General features: G+C 36.3%; 1 protein-coding gene across 4 annotated transcripts; it reads left to right on the top strand.

The window, feature by feature from the left end:
- Window positions 1-840: 840 nt before the first annotated feature.
- LOC104121331 (uncharacterized) lies at window positions 841-22,906 on the top strand. Of its 4 annotated transcripts, none has more exons than XM_009633299.4 (18): window positions 841-1,105; window positions 1,495-1,578; window positions 3,403-3,584; window positions 3,689-3,793; window positions 4,362-4,462; window positions 6,151-6,229; window positions 7,216-7,227; window positions 7,320-7,385; window positions 8,263-8,331; window positions 8,422-8,478; window positions 9,478-9,555; window positions 10,822-10,919; window positions 11,008-11,053; window positions 11,162-11,289; window positions 12,830-12,938; window positions 15,393-15,455; window positions 15,559-15,618; window positions 22,408-22,906. In XM_009633299.4, exons 1-18 carry the CDS (start codon window positions 991-993, stop codon window positions 22,606-22,608), a joined length of 1,653 nt encoding a protein of 550 aa, XP_009631594.1. In that variant the 5' UTR covers window positions 841-990; the 3' UTR covers window positions 22,609-22,906. The 4 variants fall into 4 exon arrangements, with proteins under 4 accessions (XP_009631594.1, XP_009631595.1, XP_009631596.1 ...); XM_009633302.4 differs by having other exon boundaries at window positions 849-1,105; window positions 1,495-1,598; XM_009633300.4 differs by lacking the exon at window positions 7,320-7,385.
- Window positions 22,907-23,225: the final 319 nt, after the last annotated feature.

Here is a 23,225-nt window from a genome sequence, read left to right on the forward strand (position 1 = left end):
AGCTGTATATATAGTACAATATAGTACATACTATACTATACTATAATATATATATATATATATATATATATATATATATATATATATATATATGTGACAATTCTATAATATAATTTACAAATTGTGTTAGATATTTTTATTACCATTTTTTTCTCTTACTTGTATAAAAAAAATTTTAAAAATAGAAAGTACCTGTTGAGCCCACTTAGTCCCGCTTGGATCCGCCTAGGCCCGGGACCGACCCACTTAACCCGGGACTGTTAGTTCGTGGTCCCGGTCCCGGGCCAGTTCCAACAAGAAGCCCGCGAAGCCCGAGACCGCTTAGGACCAGCCCGCCTAGGACCAACCTACTTAGGACCGGGCCAGCGAAGCCTACTTAGGATCGGGACCGGCCCACATGGCACTCCTAATATTTAACATTTCAATTGGAAAATACAACTGCATTATTTGAGAATTATTTGAATTCAACTTAAAAAAACTATTTTTTAGGCGTTTGGTCATACAAACTTTTTGGTGTCTTTGTATTTCTTTTAAATTAAATTTACAAACCTTTTGAAAGAAAGTAAAAAATAATTCAAACTATTAAAGTCGTTAATCCAAGCAGAAATACTCATAAAAATCTAAAATTTCAAATATTTTTCTGATAACTTTATATTATAGAAGTTTGATCCAAATTTTATTTAGTAGAATGAGTTTATTTTAGAAGAATTAATATTTAATCCATATATAATATGTGCATAATTAGTATATAATATAGATATATTGGCTAGGAAAGCAAATAGTGGAACATACTGCCTATTTATGTAAAGAATCTTTATTTTAAATTACCTCGGAAAAAATTTATACGAGGTTTTAAATAAAACTAACGACACTCCAACCGACTCGTCTCCTTCAAAGGGTTTAGGGTTTTAGTAAATTTAAACCTAACAATAAATTCATAGTTTTTCTTTAGTTTTCAAATTCCTATAGTTCAATTTCGCATTTAATCAAATGATGTTTCTCCGAAAAGCATCTGCTAATTTGCTCAGAAGATTCCGTTTTTCACCTCAATCACTTACTGCTACTCCAATTCAACGAAATTCCCCAATTTTACTATCCAATACTGGTAAAATTTTGAATTCTGCTATTCATTAGGATAAATATTTGATTTTTTTCGTATTAAATTATGTTCAATGATCACCATTTTTGCATTTGAGAATTTTTACAATGTAGAACGAGGTACTTTGCTCTGTCCCAGTTTATGACACTGTTTCCTTTTTAGTTTGTCTAAAAAGAATGACAAATTTCTATATTTTGAAATAATTTAACTTTAAACTTCGTGCCCATTCAAGGTGCATCAGAATATATTGGTTATAAGAATACTAATTTTCTAATATATGGTGTCACTTTTTTTATATTTGTAATAGATATTAAACTCTATAAGTAATGTGTGGTATTGAGGTGTAGTTCATTGAGGTATAATTAACTGATTGATTGTTTTTTTTTTTTGGGCAGGAAAATGTAGATTTTCAAGTCAGCTAGGTTCTGGAGGGTACTTTTCAGACTCATTTCAATGGATTTTTCTGTTTGGACAAGCGGGTATTTACTACTCTTATGGGGTAATCCGAAAGTTAAATTGTTGTTTTAAACTACTCAGTTTTCCATTTGTTTGTTGATGTCGTATGTCTATGTTTTAGCTTGTAGTATATTTAATATTTTCTGAACAATACATATCAGCTATATCCATTACCAATATGTTGCATGTCTATATTCATCCAACATTTTCGCAGAGGCAATATTGCAGTGCAGTCCTATAGATCTTTTAATTGTTTCTTGACTCAAACACGGTAGACCATACATTTCAATATGCATGAAACATTCGTTTTTATTGTAATTGTTTTGTCGACTCCAGGAAAAAAAAACAGTTCTACTGTAAAAGTAAACATCTTCCTGTATATATCATCATTATAGTAAAAATGATGATTTTCTCTAGAGCACCATGTGTCCTGACATTAAATTTATGTAGGCATGATGTCGTATCTGGTTTTATCTACACTCTCAATAGTTTTCTCCGTTTTGTACTCCTCTTGTGATTGTGAAGAAAGCAGGAATCATTGAAAAACTTATCAATGACGTGAGCACAAATTGTACTATGATCACTTAAAATAAAAGTTGAAACGAATGGATAAAGTGCTTCAAGCTATATAAGTTCATGAATCGGAACCTTGATTTACTGTTTAGTGTATTTCTTAAAGCGATAGGTAACCATATTGAATTGTTAGTAAGCAAACAAATTTAGAGTCTTTGTTTGTTTTTTAACCCAAATTTTCATGGTTTTGTTACCTATTTGCTGCAGGTTAGTGAAAGAAAAAAAATTCTAGTCACTTTGCTTGTCTCCTTATTTTTCATTACTTTGGCAAGCGTCTGTCTATACATATATAAAGTAGAGCTTGTTATTAAAGAAATACCGTCTGCTCTACTTGGATTACAAATGATGCACTAGAATTTTTCATCTTTTCATAGTACCACCCTTAACTTTCATTTTGGGGGGGGGGGGATGAAAGTTTTTGGAATTTAGGGTACTTGTAGATATACCTGTAGCAATTAACTGAAATTAAGGTATTGCCTGTTAGAATACCATGTTAAATAATTACATTCTACATAATCTATGAAGACTAATGTGGTGGAGAGGAAAGAGATCAGTTTATTTTTTGTTTTCAATTTCTACAAGTTATCAATTTAAATTGAATGAGCGAAGCCCGTTTCCACATTCTTCTTAAATATGTTGAGATAGAGTTGAGGATGGAAGAGAGTTTCTGAGTTTTTTTCTTGAGAATGTGTGTTCTACTGCAGAATTTCCTATCTTTTCCTTTCCTATTCATGTATGAGTGCCTCACTTTTTTTACCATTGATTTCTTCATTTTGATTCAACATTCTAAAATTAACATCTTAAAGTAAGGACCCTCATATATCGGTACTATTATTCAAGTGTTTGGTATATGCATATGTGTGTTGGCTGATCTGCTTGAATGATGTTTCCGAGTTCTTTGCTCTTGACCTTTTTTTCCCCATACTTTTGGGTCTTTAGCTGTTTCTTTAGTGAATTTAGTTCACAAATGTGTGGTTTGAAGTGTTTATTAGTGATATCGAGATGGTTTGAGTTATCAGTATATGCCATTTCTGAAGTCGTTAATGCTTCTTATTTTCCCTTCAAGTTCTGATCTATGTGAGTGCTGTTCTTATATAGCAGAAAGAACGCTCTGTTTTGACACAAGATACATTTGCATGGACATTTTTTAGTGCTTTCATGATCTATCTCAAATTGTTGTTGTTTTTCCGAAATTTCGTTATTGAAGCCATGTACAATGTAAATTGCCAACAAGCCTATTTATATAAAGCATTAAATGTTTTCTCCTATTGCAGCTTTTATCCTTGGAGTAAATGTCACTCCTGCCTTGGCAGAAGAAGTTTCTACTCCAGCAACTACTGGAATTGATGCTGAAATAAGTGACCTGCGCAAAATTGAGGATGGGTCTGTGATATCTAATATACACACATCCAAATGGAGAGTCTTTACAGACAGTGGAAGGGATTTATTTTTACAGGCATGCAGGCCTCCTATGTTATCACTGATACTTTGTATTTATCTTTACAATTCAATTTGGTGGTCATACTCTCTGAACTTGCAGTAGTAATTGTATTCAACCAGGGAAAACTTGAGGAAGCTGAAAAACTGTTCCTGTCTGCACTGCAAGAAGCTAAGGAGGGTTTTGGAGATAGGGATCCACATGTTGCATCTGCATACAACAATCTGGTAGGTCCACTATAAGATGCTTTTTGTCCTTCAGGCTCTTAAACTATCTTCTTCAGGCCATTAATAAAATTATTTACCTTATCAAAGAAAAAAACCTGATACTTTAACATTATATTTCAAAATTATTGCTAATGCTATGGCTGCTAAGTATTTTTGAATCATCAAGTACTGGTAATTTGGAAAGTGATAGTCTTCAAGTTGCATTTTTGCATGTTAGTTATTTGGGAGTGATAATATAATTTCGTAGATGCCAAGGAAGTCAATGAATAATGCACATACTTTACAAAAATTAGGTTCTTGGAGACATGCTTATTCTCATTTCTATTAAGACTCCAATTTTCAGATAGTATTACATGGAGATGGTTGAATCTTTAGATGAATCCAATAACAATGTAAAATCACCCGTGTATGAATTGTCCATTACTTTGGATTTCTTATATTAAAAATATGCCACATGAAGAATGGAGTGAATACTTCTAATTTTAAGTAACAAGTTTGCACGAAACTCATTTTCTACTTGACTGATTAGTCTATTTAGAAAGGTTATTGGTTCTGTTTTTTTTGACAGGCAGAGCTGTATAGAGTCAAAAAGGCATTTAATAAAGCAGAACCTATGTACTTGGAAGCAATCACTATACTCGAGGAATCATTTGGACAAGACGATGTACGGTAGGTGTTGAGATGACTTTTCTTGAATATGTTTCATATATTATTGTGGAGACACATGGTTGTGGGGCATTCATACGTGTGCTATCTTAGTACATGAGTTTATTGGTCTTTAATTAATACCTTTCTCTTCTAATGGGTCAAATTTTGAGTAGAATCAGTTTATATATGAACCTTGCTACTCTTATACCGCCCAAGGTGAGGTCAGCTGTGTCCGAGCCTGACACTCAGGTTGAGTCGAAGAAAAGCATAGAAGGAACATGGTGAATCCTCAACGTTTGCAAACAGGTCAAACTATCAGCAGATCTGACTTCTTCCATGGTTTTCTATACGAAAGAATCATTGCATGCTAGTCTCCAATTATTTTATATTCAATCAATGAATCAATGCACTAAGCCTCTTTAAGTGGTTGGGTCAGTTTTATGAATTTTCTATGTAAAGTTTTTGCTCTATTAAAGTCCATTTCATTCCAATACTAAATCATTTGTCTTTTTAGACAAAAAGGAGTTCTCTAGGTTTCACAGTTATCCTGCATAAACACTTGTTTACTCCTGTATCTTCACTGTGTTTTCTTCTTAGTAAGTCCAAATTGATTCCGAGAGTTTATAGGTCTTTCAAAACTTCTTTTCTCCATGTGAGTTTAGGTGTACCTCGTCTCTTTTTATCACCTTTAATTATCATATTGTCACACCTCTGATTGATGAATCTGGAGGTCTACTTAGGACATGGCCAAACCATCTCGTGTTACCTCTTAATTTATCCTAAATTCGTGCTACTTGCCCTCTCTTTGGATGTGATCATTTCTAATCTTCTCTAATCTCAACTTCACATCCATCTTAAACATTTATATAACAGTCAGGATTTCGAGGTCCAGTGTTTATTCCCCATGTAATATTAGCGATGCTGCGGCTGTTCTACACAGTACTCACCCATTTATATAGGGAAAGGAATGCTTAAACGGTTTATAACAGTACAAGAGGAGAGCAGTAGTAAATGGAAGAGTTTTTGGCATAGTTATTCAAACCATGCATAAAGCTGATGGTGTACTAGAGAACAAGAGGATAGAACAAGAAAAGGGAAGATTGTTGACATTTAGTTTTCCATGCGACGAGGAAATAAATGTAGGATCTATTATTTGGATATGTTGGTATCTTAAATGCAGACAGTAATTCAGAGAGTTAGATTTGGTTGATAAATATAGCACGTCAGTAATGAGATCCTGAAATTGCATGATATCTTCCTGTCCTGTGTGAACAGCAAGTACATGATTCTTATTTTCATCCTAAGTTGTAAGTTATCATGGTCCCATGGGTAAGAAATAGTAATTAAAGACTAAATGACTTACGAAGTAAGGAAATTGGAGGAATATTTTTGAAACTCAGGGTAGCCAACCGTTTTGTAAGAGGTCTATAATACGACCCATATGTAAAACGTCTTCAGCATTCCTTATGAAGCAAGATGCTCCATTAGTTGCATAATGATCGATCTACTCTTGTCAGTATCATGGTGCTGGTTAGGAAATGCATTGCCTCTATACAAGTCTTGTTGGAAGATATATCATAGTTAATCTCCAAGGCCACAAATTTAGTATAGAGTGAGAGTTACTTCGTTAATCCATCTAGCTGCATTTTTGATTACTCGCTCGAAAGTTGAGTATCACTTCCCCTTATATGCTTTCTTTTGTGTCGTAGAGTTGGGGCAGCCCTTCACAATCTAGGCCAATTCTATCTTATGCAAAGAAAACTGGAACAAGCTCGTGGTGTCTATGAGGTAAATGAGCAAACATTTTCAGACACTTAATTTCTTTGCAATTCTGATTCACAAAACTTTTATGACATTAAAGTCATGTTCATGACATTGTTGTATTATTTCTTAAGATACTGGATGGGTTTGCTTAGAAGTTGTGGATCTTATCTGCTCAGCTGGCATAATATTGTAGCGTTTCCATCCCAAACATCCTTTGTATAATGTATTCTTTATTGAAGGACTTGAATTGGATTCAAGCTTGCCGTCATTTGACCTTATCTTTTTTTGGGTTACATTGGCGTATCTAGATTTTCTTTGTTATACCACCTTCTTGCCATGATATCCTGTGTAAATCATTTTTTTTTCTTTTTCTGTGTACACGATTTGACTTTTCAAGAATGGCTTATATTATGTGACTTTACACTTAAGTATTAGCATTGGAAACAGTCCTACTCTAAGTTAAATGCTTCTAATGCTGACTTGAGCATGGAGCGTGAGTTTCATTCAAGTTGAAAATAGTTGAAATTAATTAACATTATCAAACTATACTTAAGTTGGGCATACCTGTATCACATATTGAATGTGTTCTTTGACGTGGTAAGTAAAAAGTTGAAAATTTGGATTGCCAATATGAAGGGAACATGCTGGGGCCGTTGATTACTTTTTCGGTTCTTCATAATCGAAATAAGAGAAAGGTTTATTGAGAAGTGGAAGTGTAGTGCTTATGCAGCTTTCCGCAAAGCATATGACTGAACCTTCCTTTTTTAACTCGGTGGATATAATTTTGGTATAGAACGGTATATATTTAATTTGGATGGTGGGAGTGATAAAATGTTGCCTTCACCAGTAGGTCTCTTGACATGCTTGAGGAATGATTGTCGGTTTTAATCTGAAGTGTAGCTTTTAGTTGGCAATTGCCTTCCTTTTTCTTCAAAATTTTCAGGTGCCCTTGTGTATCAATTACTGATATCGTTTTCTTTTCTTTTTCCTCCATATTATTAACATGGCAGCGTGCTTTAAAGGTATGTTGTTATTACCATGACTAGCGGTGTAATTACTTCAGTTGTTGCTATTAAGTTTCCAAATATATTTCTTTCACCATTTAAACTTGTAGATTAAGAGGCGTGTCTTAGGGGAGGCTCATCCGGACTATGCTGACACCATGTATCATCTGGGAACAGTAATACCACAGTTTCTGCTCCACTTCATGTTCATATAATTCTTATGGTTTCTTTTGTATTGATTACAAACATCTTGTAACCAGTCTAAAATGGAGGTTAACCCAAATATGGAGAATAGGGCGCAGTTACAACTCCAAGTAAACAAGTGGAATACCAGATACAGAGCTACCCTGTAGCTAATAAACAATTAATGAGAGGGATACACAGTTTTGTTCATGGGCTTAATTACTTACTATCTTTCTCTCTATCTCCGGTTAGGATTTGGGTTTATTTCACAATGGCTGTAATAATTCATTCTATCTGTTTTGATATAAAATCAAGACATATCCTCTAAAAACAAAAACGCAAGAAGACAGGGGGAAAAATGGCTACCAAATGAATGCCCTTAGCCAAGCTGAAATGTCAAACTTTGAAGTAATCTCCTTTACAGCTTCTGCCTCTTATTGTTTCCATTGCCATAGATGCAATATCTCTAATCTATCCTTTTCTTCTTCTGCAACTATATGCATCTCACTCATTCAAGTTTTGTTTTATCTTCAATCTCTTATTCTTGTTAAAATCTAATTTGTAGCTAAAGCTCTTTGGCTTGTATTTTATGTTTAATGGTTGAGTTTTTTCCTGTGTATATGTTTTATGTTTCCTCTCTTTCACTTAGTTTTTTCTGATAGCTTTTCCTTTTTTTATTCAGTAGTTCGCATCTACCTTTATATGCTTTTGGCTAAATAGAAAATGTAGACAAAATTAAATTTTGAAAATATGGTGCATATAATTTCTAGTGCCTCTCCCGAAACTGAAACCACTTCTGCTGGTGGGCAGTCTTTTCTTATGTAGTCTTTAATAACTTTGACTGACAAGAGAATCCCACTCCACTTCCAGGTGCTGTATCTTCAGGGGAAATACAAGGATTCAGAGGCTCTGGTTCGCGATTCTATTCGGATTTTGGAGGTCCCTAAATTTGTTACACGTGCTGATTGTGGGTATTCTATTATAGTATGATCTGTGTTTCTGTTCTTACAATTTTGTTTACCATTGTAGGATGGAGGTCAAGGTGAATCAATGATATGTACCAAGAGGCTGCGACAGCTAGCTGAGGTTGTGCTTCTAGGCTTTTTTCATTTGTTCCAAGGTTATGCGAATGTTGATTGTGCATAGAGTAAAAACCATTGAGGTTACTCTCACTGGGTACAATTAATCTAGCTTAAAGTTGTGCTATATGAAGGAACCGAGCACTATTTTTTTTACCCGAAATTGTTTTTGGGTCAGTTCTGTGTGATTGAGACTTAAACTTTATGTTACCCAACAAAAGGATATTTCAGAAGATTGATTCAATTCTGCTATCTGAATATGTTGACTCAATTCTGCTATCTGAATATGTTGACTCAATTCTTCTATCTGAATATGTCCTAAAAGCTATGCATGTATTTGTCTGGAAAAGACTTGTTCAAGCATAGAAAGAGCAAAATGACCTGGTATCACAAGCTAAATATTTTCCTTCTGTTTCCTGATAATGCAAATAACTCTATTAAAACTTTTCCAAGGTACATTCCAAGCTTTTGCATAGGTAACTGCTTTATTAGCCTATTATAGTTTCAATGCTTGGGTAATAACTCTGGTCCTAACTAGCTCCGCACTATGAATTACTGTTGATCTGTCTAATTAATGTCATCTGAAACCGGTGAACATTCTTTATGTATTTTGTTAGTAGTTCAACAACTTGCATCTTAGTGGATCAAAGGAAAAAGCATGTTACATTTACACTAGGAAGTTTCTTGAAATGAAATCTGTCATTCTCTACGTAAGGGGAAATACATTGCAAACGACTTGTTTGGCTATAATTGGGATTCCCAAGTCATTTTCTTTTATCTTTCTTTTAACTCATGAATACATCTGCTTATGGTTCTTTTCTTTTAGGCTTCTGATATCTCTTTTGTCGTCCTTTACTAATTAGCATACCATGTCTTAGTATACTTACAATATTGAGCTACTGCACAAATCAAGATATGTAACTCTTAACAGATATGCCTGCTTTTGTCTGTCACAAAAATCTGAATTGCTTGGTAAAGTTGGCTTACGATCTACTCTCCTTTGTAGATATATATTAAATCTGACCGAAACGAAGAGGCTGAGAACGTGCTGAGAAAGATCCTGCATATTATGGAATTAGCAAAGGTCTACCAACCTCTCTTTTTTCTCCTGAGATAATTTTTATTGTACCTAAGGTTATACTTCCAGTTCGTTTCCGATTTTGGAGTGCTGACATCTTCATTGTTAGGTTCGTAGTTTAACATGCATATTACTTGTTTAACTTTATTTTTGTAGATAAAATTGTGAATAAAAATTTTAATTTTCCTTTAATGAGCATTGGGTGTTCTAATTTTTAAAAACTTGAATCCCTTCTGGTTTCAATGGGAAAACAAGACCTACCTCTAGGTCTCTTTCTAAACTGTTAAAAAGGGCAGCCCGGTGCACGAAGCATCCCGCATTCACGCAAGATCCAAGGAAAGGCCGCACCCAAGGGTGTGATGTAGACAACCTACCCTAATGCAAGCATTAGTGGCTGCTTCTACGGCTCGAACCCGTGACCTATAGGTCACACAGAGATAACTTTACCATTGCTCCAAGGCTCCCCTTCTTTCTAAACTGTTCAATGAGCAAAAAAGGAAAAAGATGAAGAGAAGAGAGACCATCAAAAGTTTTCTATTTTATTGCTTTCCACAACGTCGGACTAAAATTACAGCTCCAGTGTGATAGTTTAGCAGTCTAAAGTCTAAACATAAGTTTGTGACTAAGGTAACAAGCAAACCAAGGATATTTCTGTAGGGTTTCCTAAATTTAATTCAAATTTATGAAAACTAGATGAAACAAGAATAATTTAAATCTTTCAATCAAGAGCTTAGTGGATGCAAAGGGAAGGGAATGTTTATTTTGCGGCTGACAGTAGTATGGTGCTTGGCTTGCATTGCAATATCATTTGCTAGTGTATCCATGGAAAAGCATTACAGGAAAATCAGAGCACTACTTTTCAATTTTCAGCATTATGTCAAAGCTGCTTAAGCTAACAAAATTCCTTTTGCTTGGTAAAATAGCATCATCACAATGCAAGAATATTCTAATGCTTTCTGATTTAATTACTCATAAGGGAAAACCTGTGACTTTGATGAAGATATTTTACCTCGTGCCAAACCTTACTTCCAAATTTTCTTTTCTGAAGATGCTTATGCTACGAAATTGAAATAAAAGGATCTCCAGCACAATTCTGGTTATATTTGGTGTTACTTTCCTTTTAAAGCGTCTAGAGTTCAAAGTTGGACCAAAATCATTGACCTTTAATGGATAATTTCCATTTTTTTTCCTTCTGAAATTATTCTGTGTTTCCAAACCTTGTTGCTCTATATCCATAGTCATGTTCTCACATGTTATTACTGATATCTACAGGGTTGGAATTCTTTAGAGACTGTAGTTGCAGCTGAACGCCTGGCCTTGACCCTTCAGTCGCTAGGAAACTTGAAAGAAGCTCAAGAGCTTTTAGAGCGGTGAATCATGTACCCTAATTAATTACTGAGTAAGGTGTATGCTTTTAAGATTCTGATAAAACATGACATGATATAATTTTTTGAGCAGGTGTCTTGATGCCCGAAGAGCTTTACTCCCTGAAGACCACATTCAGGTTTCTTCCTCAAAATCCTCAACATATACTAGCAATTCAAGATGATTATATTAGCTGTTCATTTACTATGAATTCTATGTAATTTCCCTTATCGTTCTTCATTATTAGATTGCTGCGAATTTCCTACATATTGCAAGAGTGAAAATGCTCGTCTCTAACAAGCTCCAAAAAAGTAATGTTTATCAAGCAAGGACTGAGCTTGATATGGCAAAAGATCTTTTAAGCAAGTCGATAAGGTATTTATTAGTCTTAGCTTTGGTTTTCTTTTATATTTTTGTCTTACATTTGTCTGTTAAATAGTTTTGATATTAATATCATCTCTTAAAGGTATAATTGTTTTTGTCCATGTTCAATTTTGAAATATCTCTTGTTTTGTTAGTGTTGAGTTGTCCCACATCGGCGGGATTTGTGTTCCTTGGTCTCTTTATATGGTCTTGGGCAATCCTTACCTCATAAGCTAGCTTTTGGGGTTGAGTTAGGCCCAAAGTCCATTTATCATGGTATCAGAGCCAGGCCCATCCCAATTATTGTTACCAATGTTGGGCCCCCATTTATGGTGTCTACGCTCCAGTTTGCTGGCCTGGGCGTGAGGGGAGATGTTGAGTTGTCTCAAATCGGTGGGATTTGAGGTCCTTGGTCTCCTTATATGATTTTGGGCAATCCTCACCTCATAAGCTAGCTTTTGGGGTTGAGTTAGGCCCAAGGTCCATCTATCATGTATCCGTTGAGATTTAGTTTTCTGTTTCTGATTCAGCAGTTCTGTTGAGTGCATCATACTGCAATTAACTACACCTTAATACCAAGCAAAATTAACTAGCTTTACACCGACCATCAGTATACTGCAATCCTTCTTTATCTAGGTTTGGGACCGACAATTTGAGAAACCTCAGACGGGCAGAATTGCATGACCACTATATATATTTTTGATAAGATAATAATTGTAGATCTCTAGGTATACAAGTTAAATACAAAGGGCAGATAACGTACACCAGAATATGGTTCTCTGCAAAAGAGACAGAATTATCTACTAACTGTAACCTCATGAGTGCATTAAGATTAGCAAGGGTGCTAAAGACTGGTTCTCATTCGTACAGAAGAATATTCTACTCCTTCAATGGCTAGCTTACTGTCTTCTCTCGGGACTACTCACGTAAGCGTCAAGGGGTCTGTATTCCATGCTCTGCAATTCAGCACTGACAACCATAGATGGCCGTGTATCTTGGTTCGTCAGTTTGTACAATTACGTGATGAGGTTTTGGAATTTGTTCATTGTCCAGTATTGCAGGTTTCTCTTTGAACCTCAAGTCTAAAAAGAGATCCGTCTGTCCTGAGTGCATGAACACGTATTATTTGTCTCTTACTTTCTTCTGGGACTGTTTAGCTATGTGTGTTGATCAATTATGGTAGTTTTGACTCATTTGAACTTAGTAACAATTGCTCGAACTTTAAGTTACCAAATTTTGTATTAAATGTGTAATTGGTAGCAGGGAGTTTAAAGCGTCTTTTTGTGTCAAAGGAGCTGCTACTCGATGCAGTGTACAGGTGAATAAGGAATTGAGATTTCCTTCCTGAGAAATCTTTTGTTTTTGCTCAAGATAATATATCTCTGTATGATCAGAGATATTTATGCCATTTTGTAACTTATACGTCACCCTATCTAGGAGAAAGTATAAGCATCCCTTTGTAAACTGGTCCGACAAGCTTGTGCATTATCAATATTGGTGACATCATGGCAACTTTCCTCAGTCTATTGTTTTTCTTAACTGATGATTGTAGTGTGGCTCGGGGAAATCTGGTGCCTTCCATGAAAGAGAAAGGAAATAAACAGTCTTATGGAGCATCTATGGCAACAGTAAGGAGCAGGCAATCAGCAATGATTATCCTGGTCAGTTCCCATCATAGATTGTCTGTGAAGTGAAACAGTCAGTTAATTGTTGTCCTCTGCTAACTTCTGTTATTTAAGTAATCCAACCGATATTTGTTTTAGGATGTTAAAATTATGAGATCCTTTATTGTTTTTCTTTTTTGTGAAGTAGAGGCATATGGGCATATGGTGTTCCTGTTTCTGGATGCAATAATGTACAGCTATGTTTTTCTCATTGTGAATTTGCTTCATTGGTTGGTGCCTGGGCAGCAAGTAACTCTGCCTCATGTTTTCTTTTGTTGGGTCCACGTTTTGTAGTAAGCAGGTTGTAGCAGAATATGTCTTTCAATCTTCTCAAAATTCTTCTAATTTATTACATTTCCTACTACCTTCAAAGTATACAGTTACGATTTAGAGGGAAAAGATAGTTAAAGTTATGTCGATGCTTCATGAGTCTAGGTAAATTAAGCGAATCTCAGATGAATTGACATATTCTTTCTTTTGCGCCAAGGGAGCTGAGGCGATTCAGGATTTCAATGTTGGATAAATATGCATAATAGCAATGTAGAGTTTCTTCCTCTTATATGGAAAAAAGACCCAATTGTATTCCATTTATGGACAAATATATACATTGACATATTCTTTCCATCCATAAAACAACTATGCCTCAACTCAAGCTTTTTTGGTGGCTATATGAATCTTCAGTATCCATGTCACTCCACTAGACCCATTTTAGTCTAATATTCATTTTTTACGTTTTGTAAGTCTCCAACTCGGAACATCACGTGTCAGTAGCGTTTCAAACCTTAAGTCTCAAGGACATAAGCGAACCTCTTTGACCGCTGGACTCCAGTTCTTTGTTTATAGGATTGGGCTCTTCGAGAAAACAAAATCAGGGCTTTAACTGAATGAAGCATTAAAACATAATAACTATTCGACAAAAAAGAGGATAAGGCACTAGGGGTAACCTTCTGAAGTGAGGTGCTCCACAACCTTTTTGGATGGGCAATTAAAGTTTTTTTTTTTTTTTTTTTGGTTGGTAAAACAGTGAAGTATTACCATTGACAACCAAATGTTTACACCTAATGAGCACTTCAGAGAGATCTCCAAAGCCTTGAACAAAGAAAAACATCACTCAACTAATTACATAGCTGCTGCCTCAAATAACTACATCTACTTGCTTTCCTAGAGTATTTCAAGTGTTCTACCCTCTCTACAATCTCTTTCTTTATCGGCATAAACACAGCCTCAGTATTTACATTTATCCCTCTAAAAAGTTTCCAATTTTGAGCCTTCCACGTGTTACCCCATATTGCTGCTGCTAATTCCTTCTTAAACTGCTTCCAATGTCTGGTTTTGATCCATTTCATGCATTGAGTTGTCCCTTTCCTCTGCATTCTGATACCCGACCACATTTCCAGTTCATCTTGCAATTTCACTGTCCAACTACACTCAGTAAAGAGGTGTAACTGGCTTTCAGCCTTGTTCTCATCACATAAGCAGCACATTCCATCATCTATTGGTATATGGAGTCGGATCAACTTCTCTTTTGTTAACAACTTCTCTTGATTAGCCAACCATACTATAAACCTATGTCTAGGTAGCATAATGTTGTTCCATACTAAATCAGCATTTAACATTTTCTCCATGCTTCCCAGTAAGCTAATATAGCTTCTACTGACAGAATATGACAGGTTGTTTTAGGATTTATTCACATTTTGCCTCTTTTTGAGTTAGTGAGCCCATTGTGCTGCTAGGAGCTTTTAGTTATTGTGTTTGGTATGGAATGTTCACTGTAATGTAACCCTCCTTTCTTTGACAAGTAAATGAAGTTTCATCTTTCATTTCAACCTTAGCCTCTCTAAAAGAGGATATGGAAGAGACCATTTAAATTTCTTTTGGTGTTATTCTATATGATTTGTACATGATGTAATTTTAGCCTAGTGGTAAAGACTTTTCACCACCAATCATTAGGTTGAGGTTCAAGTCACCAAGGGGGAAAAAATGGTAAAGGGCCATTTCTGGGCCCCTGGGTAGGGGATTTGACGTTTGGAGTTCACCATATCAGGAAAGGAAATTATTTGCAAAAAAAGTAATCAGTGCGACCTAGTATAATCTTTAAATTAAGAAGCTTAAGATTTAGAAGCGCTATCTAACTGAATTCTCAATTTCTAGAGGGCCAATAGATAGTTTTGCTTGAGTTTCCTGCTATATATGGCAGATTTCAATTAAATCTCCTCATTCATGAGGTCCTGTGGACCTCTTAGATACTCTTACCAAGAGTCTGCAACAGAGAATTGTGGTCTTTTGAGTATTAATATTCAGGCATCTATAGAATTCCTAAAGGTTGGAGAATGTGTTCATCTCTTCTTCCTCTGTCTGGCTTAACTGACTGATCACTAGCACCCTTTTTAAAAAATAATTTTTAAAAACTTCTCCTGTTTTAAATTAGCTTTACTGTGGATTTGCCTGCAGTTGCAATCACTTAATGCCCTTTCATTGTTGGAGATGACAAAGCTGGAGCGTGAAGAATCAAAGGTTAGGTTATATCGGTTGTCTCTCATTTACAATCCTATCTGTTTCTCTGCGATGTTTCAAACATGATGAAACTGATTTTTGACTGCACCTTCTACTGAAACAGGACCCTTATAACTCTGAGGCAGAGAGTGCTCTTCGTGAATGCATTTCTGCATATAAGGAGGTATGAGAAGTTCAGTTTTATATTGGTCAGTAAGTTTAGTTTATTCAATTCATTTATGCATATTAGTTAATGATCTGCATTTGCACTTTGTTATCATGATCTTGTGGCTTTACTGGCTATTACCTTTTTTTCTTGGTTCTTGCACCACATGGGAGCTTAGAATACACCAATTATAAAGTCCCAAGGAAAGTGTAGTTGAGGAACTTCTGTTTCTATCTTTAGATATAGTTTCCTTGGAGCAAGTCGAATTCTCCTTTGAACGACAAATGTTTGGTTATCAATTACGTGTCATGATGATAGGGCAATCTATGTCCTTTCAGGATATTGTTGAGGTAATTGCTAGTGTGCTTAATGATAAATTTACAGGCTTTGTACAGAGGCGGAGCAAGGATTTCAACCTTATGGGTTCTGAATTTTGGGACCACGACTTCAAGTGTTAATGAGTGGGTTCTAGATTTAATATTTATACATATTTCATGAATTCAAATCATCAAACGGAAAATGGTCAAAAATGCCCCTAACGTATTGAAAATGGTTCAAAAATACCCTCTGTTAATCTTTCGGTCCGCAAATGGCCCTAACGTTTGTTTTTGGGCTCAAACTTACCCCTATATCTAACAGAAGGGTCAACAATATCCCTAACGTATTAAAAATGATTCAAAAATACCCTCGTTAACCTTTTGGTCCACAAATGTCCTACCGTTTGTTTTTGGGCTCAAACTTACCCTTATATCTAACAGAAATAACCTGGTCAATTTTTTGACTTTAACTTCGCCATGTGGCATTTTCTTAATCCGCCACGTGTATTATTTGTATTAAATAAAACCCACATGTATCTTTTAAAATATCCAACGACCCTGACCCGCTCCTATATATTTGGACGGTCGGCTAAAAATAATTACATTCGCTAGTTAAATATATAAAAAATATACCTTGATTATATATAAAAATATGTATATTATACATTAATATTTTAATATATATTTTACATGATATTATTTTTAGGATAAATTATATGGTGTAGTTTTTCCTATTAATTATTGTTAGTTTATAGATATGTATAGTGTAGTCTTGTCCCACATTGGAAGAGGAGTAATATCTCCTTGTAGTGTATAGCTATAAATAGGGACCTCTTGTATTGTATTTATCATCCAATATCAATAACATATTTTCTCCCGTGCCTTCTCACATGGTATCAGAGCATTAGTGAGAAAAGATCGCTGTGCGTCATTCCAGCGTTAACCGGGAAGAAAAAACTTAGTCATCGTGTAATTTTTCTGGTGACCTAAGGCTTGTCTAAGTGAAAGTCACTTTCTGTCGGTGTTGTGCTAAAACCAACACCACCACGAGTTAGATCACCCTCCGACTACCAACCCTTAAAATTTTATCCGGCAGAAAAGCCGCCACGTGCCGGCAACAACTTTTCCGGCAAGGGTTCCGGTCACTTTCCGGCCATTTTTTCGCGAAGCTTCTTCAGGACAGTGTGCTCTTCTCAAAATTCCGAGCCTACCCATCTAATTCAAATCAAATTCCGGCCACTTTTATATTTTTCCGGCGTGAACAGTGACCTTTCTGGCCATTTTTTGAAAATATTTCTTCAGGACAGCTTGCTCGCAAAGGAATTCCGAGTCTATCCATCCTGGTTACAACAAATTCCGACAACTTTGGAATTTTCCGGCGAGTTACAGTGTTTCCGGCGTGAACAGTGTTTCCGGCACAGAACAATGTTCTGTTTTCCTGCTGTAAACAGTGTTTTTCAAGCTATTTCTTCAGTTTTCTCACAGGAGTTACTTATTTTCAATATTTCAAATTAACCCTACTACTACAAATTGGAGCGACATGGGAACCGATGCTTTGAATAGTCGGATGGTTTCTTTAGCAGAGTATATTGAGTTCCTTCAGTATAAAGCATGTAAGCTGACATCTTCTCAGATAGCTTCTGTTGTTCAAACAGGTAATAGCGTGAGTTGTTTCTCCCAATCTTCATCCTCTGAGTCTTGGGTCATTGATTCAGGTGCATCAGATCATATTTCTGGTAACAAATCTCTTTTCACTACTATTTCGTATTCTCAATCTCTTCCAAAAGTCACAATGGCCAATGGGTCTCAAACCATGGCAACTGCAATAGGTCAAGCAAGCCCACTTCCTTCCTTACCTTTAGATTCAGTCCTTTATGTTCCCAATAGTCCTTTTAATCTCATAGCTGTTAGTCGCTTAGCCAAATCACTTAAATGCTGTTTTATTTCTTGATGACCATGTTTTTATACAGGAACGCAGTACTGGGCGGATCATTGGTACCGGGCGTGAATCAAACGGACTTTATTACCTTATCCTTGCTAAATCACATGGACTCACATCTTGTTTTCCTTCTACAATTTGTCCTGTTACTGATTCACCAGATTTATTACATAAACGGTTGGGACATCCCAGTTTGTCAAAACTTCAGAAAATGGTATCTGGTTTATCTCACTTGTCAGCTCTAGAGTGTGAGTCATGTCAGCTCGGTAAGCATACCCGCTCCCATTTCCCTCGGCGTCTTGATAATCGAGCAGAGTCACCTTTTACTTTAGTCCATTCAGATGTTTGGGGTCCTAGTCGGGTCAGTTCCACCTTAGGATTCCGCTACTTTGTCAGTTTCATTGATGATTATTCCAGGTGCACTTGGATATTTTTGATAAAAAATCGATCTGAGCTGATTTCTATTTTCCAGACCTTCCACGCTGAAATTCAAAATCAATTTGGGGTTTCTATTCGCACATTTCGTAGTGATAATGCCCGAGAGTATTTGTCTTCCCCATTTCAGCAGTTTATGAAATCTCATGGGATTATTCATCAAACATCTTGTCCGTACACATCTCAACAAAATGGGGTAGCTGAAAGAAAGAATAGACATCTTATTGAAACTGCTCGTACCCTACTCATACAATCTCATGCTCCGTTGCGTTTTTGGGGGATGCCGTTCTTACATCTTGCTATCTTATTAATCATATGCCATCTTCAGCTATCCAGAACCAAGTTTCATTCTTTGTCATGTTTCCCCACTTACCTTTGTTCTCTCTTCCACCCCGTATTTTTGGAAGCACTTGTTTTGTCCATAACCTTACTCCAGGAACAGATAAGTTAGCTCCTCGTGCTCTTAAGTGCGTATTTCTGGGTTTCTCGAGAACACAAAAGGAGTATCGATGCTACTCTCCTAACCTCCAGCGGTACCTTATGTCCGCTGATGTTACCTTCTTTGAAACTCAATCATACTTCACAGGTTCAGGTCATCACTTAGATATTTCTGAGGTACTACCAGTTTCATCTTTTGGAGATTCAGTCACTCCAGCTCCACCACCTACAGCTCCAGTTGTAGCTCCACCACCTATAGCTCCAGTTGTAGCTCTACCACCTATAGCTCCAGTTCCACCACCTACAGCTCCGATTGTAGCTCCACCACCTATAGCTCCAGTTCCTCCACATAATCCAGTTCAACCTTCTGCAGTTCCACCACTCTTGACTTATCATCGTCGTCCACATCCATCATCAGGCCCAGGTGATTCACGCCCCGCATCAGATTCTGCACCTACTACGGACTTGTCTCCTCGTAGTCAACCAATTGCATTCCGCAAAGGTGTACGATCCACACTTAATCCTAATCCCCACTATGTCGGTTTAAGTCATCATCGTCTGTCGTCACCACATTATGCTTTTATATCTTCTTTGTCCACTGTTTCTATCCCTAAGTCTACATGTGAGGCACTATCTCATCCAGGATGGCGACATGCTATGATTGACAAGATGTCTGTTTTACATGCGAGTGACACTTGGGAGCTTGTTCCTCTTCCTAGAGGTAAGTCTACTGTTGGTTGTCGTTGGGTTTATGCAGTCAAAGTCGGCCCGGATGGCCAGGTTGATCAGCTTAAGGCTCGTCTTGTTGCAAAAGAATATACTCAGATTTTTGGGCTTGATTATAGTGGTACTTTCTCTCCCGTGGCTAAAGTAGCATTTGTTCGTCTCTTTTTGTCCATGGCTGCTGTACGTCATTGGCCTCTTTATCAGTTAGACATTAAGAATGCTTTTCTCCACGGTGATCTTGAGGAAGAAGTTTATATGGAGCAACTACTTGGTTTTGTTGCTCAGGGGGAGTTTAATGGTTGTGTGTGCAGATTGCGCAAGTCACTATATGGTTTGAAACAGTCCCCTCGAGCTTGGTTTGGTAAGTTCAGCACAATTATTCAGGAGTTCGGCATGACTCGTAGTGAGGCTGATCACTCTGTGTTTTATCGGCATTCTGCTCCTAATCTGTGTATTTATCTAGTAGTTTATGTTGATGATATTGTTATTACTGGTAATGATCAGGATGGTATTACTAATCTGAAGCAACATCTCTTTCAGCACTTCCATACTAAGGATCTGGGCAGATTGAAGTATTTTCTAGGTATTGAGGTCGCTTAGTCAAGCTCAGGTATTGTTATTTCACAGCGGAAGTATGCCTTAGACATTCTTGAGGAGACTGGAATGAAGGGTTGCAGACCTATTGACTCTCCTATGGATCCGAATGCTAAGCTTCTGCCTGGACAGGGGAAACCTCTTAGAGACCCTACGAGATATAGGAGGTTGGTTGGCAAATTGAATTACCTCACAGTGACTAGACCTGACATTTCTTTTCCGGTGAGTGTTGTAAGTCAGTTTATGGATTCTCCATGTGATAATCACTGGGATGCAGTTGTTCGCATTCTTCGGTATATAAAGTCAGCTCCAGGCAAAGGATTACTATTCGAGGATCGAGGCCACGAGCAGATTGCTGGGTACACAGATGCTGATTGGGCAGGATCACCTTTTGATAGACGTTCTACGTCTGGATATTGTGTTCTAGTAGGAGGTAATTTGGTCTCGTGGAAGAGCAAGAAACATAATGTAGTTGCTCGATCTAGCGCCGAAGCCGAATATCGGGCCATGGCTATGGCGACGTGTGAGTTAGTTTGGGTCAAGTAGTTGCTCAAGGAGTTAAAGTTCGGAGAAATCAGCAAGATGGAAATAGTGTGTGATAACCAAGCTGCTCTTCATATTGCGTCAAATCCGGTGTTCCATGAGAGGACTAAACACATTGAGATCGACTGTCACTTTGTCAGAGAAAAATACTTTCAGGAGATATTGTTACAAAGTTTGTAAAGTCGTATGATCAACTAGCAGATATTTTCACTAAGTCTCTTATTGGTTCTCGTATTAGTTACATGTGTAACAAGCTCGGTACATATGGTGTGTATGCACCGGCTTGAGGGGGAATGTTAGTTTATAGATATGTATAGTGTAGTCTTGTCCCACATTGGAAGAGGAGTAATATCTCCTTGTAGTGTATAGCTATAAATAGGGACCTCTTGTATTGTATTTATCATCCAATATCAATAACATATTTTCTCCCGTGCCTTCTCACAATTATGATCTATAACTCGAATTTATTAAGAAAATCTCACAATGGAACGACAATTTTTGCTAATATTTTAGCTCTATCGTTATATATTAAAACACTATTAGTTCCCATTGAAAAGATCATGTGAAGTCCATTAATGTGCTAAGCAGTTGGATATGTATATAATTAAAAGTTTTAAATAATTTCATTTCCATCTGTTTCTTTGCTTCTCCTTTAGAATCATATAAATAGAACATTATCATTTTTATGTTTGCAAACTAAAATTTATATTTGTTAAACTTGTTAAGATCTGCAAAATTTTAAGGGAAAACTATGCCGTATAATTTCTCCTAAAAATAATATCATGTAAAATATATATTAATGTATAATATTTTTATATATAATCAATGTATATTTTTTATATATTTAACTAGCGAATGTAATTATTTTTAGCCGATCGTCCAAATATATAGGAGCGGGTCAGGGTCGTTGGGTATTTTAAAAGATACAGGTGGGTTTATCTAATACAAATAATACACGTGGCGGACTAAGAAAATGTCACATGGCGAAGTTAAAGTTAAAAAATTGACCAGGTTAGTTCTATTAGATATAGGGGTAAGTTTGAGCCTAAAAACAAACGTTAGGGGCATATGCGGACCAAAAGGTTGACAAAGGGTATTTCTGAGCCATTTTCTATATGTTAGGGGTATTGTTGGCCCTTCTGTTAGATATAGAGGTAAATTTGAGCCCAGAAACAAACGTTATGGGTATTTGCGGACTGAAAGGTTAACAGAGGGTATTTTTGAGCCATTTTCAATACATTAGGGGTATTTTTGGCCCTTTTCCGATCATCAAATACACTGCTTGAGCAAAAGCTACTGGGTTCAGTCGAACCCGTAGGCCGGCTTGTGCCTCCGCCCCCGGATCTGTATAGTAGTATTTTAGAACAGAGAAAGCAGAGTATAAGGACTTCAGACCTGTCCAGGCTCTCCAATAGAAAAATTAGATGTCACAATAGCATCTTACGTGATTGAGGCAGCACATATTTCAATTCTTATTTGTACAAACCATGACATAGTTTTTTTTTGGGCGTGTAATGTTCTTTTGGAAAAAAAAAAGAACATAGAAACTAAAAAACTATACTTACTCTGGTCAAGATGGTTCCCACAATCAAGATTTTGAGAGATGCAAAAAGTAACTCTTTATTTGAACTTTTGGACAATACTATTCCCAGTTACTCTACAGTCTACATCTAAATATGACACGGTAAGGCTCATGAGCCTTTTCTGATGTACTACTTTACAAATATTGGAATCATCAAGTGTTTTTACTTTTAGTGGACGAAATATATATGATGTATATTCTTGCTTATAGTTTTATTGCTGTTGCTTGTGCAGTTTGTAACTGAGAAGTCATTGTCTGATGCTCCTGGAGTAAAAGCTGAATACCTCTTGTGCTTGAAGCATCTAGTTGATCTATTAAGTGATAACAAGACCTCGAGCACTGATCGATCTAGCAAGCCTGCTTTACAAGAGTTGAAAGATGAAATTAAGCGCGTAGAAGTTGAACTCTCGAAGAAAGGAGGGCGTAGAAGTTGAACTCTCGAAGAAAGGGGGGCGTAGAAGTTGAACTCTCGACGAACGAAGAGTGCAATAAAAGATGAAAAAGTAAGTGAAAAACCAGTCGGAGATGAAATGTAAAGATTTGATCAAACCAGTAGCAGAGATGGGATGCACACTATTTTCTAATCCCTGAGATTTGTAGGGGAAAAAAATAAAACAGGAAGGAGAAAGAGAAGTTGGTGTGCTTTGATCTGACTGTAAAAGGCTATATTTAAATACAATTATACATGCAAACAGAGTTACTATTGGCAATATTAGTGAAACATGTGACGTATCTACTGCTCCCTGTTTCAATTTATGTGAACCCATTTGACTAGGCACGCAGATTAAGAAAAAAAGAGAAGACTTTTGAACTTGTGGTGTAAAATGAAGTACATATATTTTGTGTGGCTATAATTAAATTGTTTTCAAATTGGGAAATGGGTTATTCTTTTTGGCATAGACTAAAAAGGAAATAGGTTCACAGAAATTAAAACGGAGGGAGTATATTTTTCGATGCTTGATTTTATTATAACACATTATTAAATTTGTATTTCGTTTATGTAATAAGAGTAGTGTTTAGACATTTTAAACATTCTGAATAAACTAATCAA

Source organism: Nicotiana tomentosiformis, chromosome 5 (assembly GCF_000390325.3).
Source record: "Nicotiana tomentosiformis chromosome 5, ASM39032v3, whole genome shotgun sequence".
Taxonomy (NCBI): domain Eukaryota; kingdom Viridiplantae; phylum Streptophyta; class Magnoliopsida; order Solanales; family Solanaceae; genus Nicotiana; species Nicotiana tomentosiformis.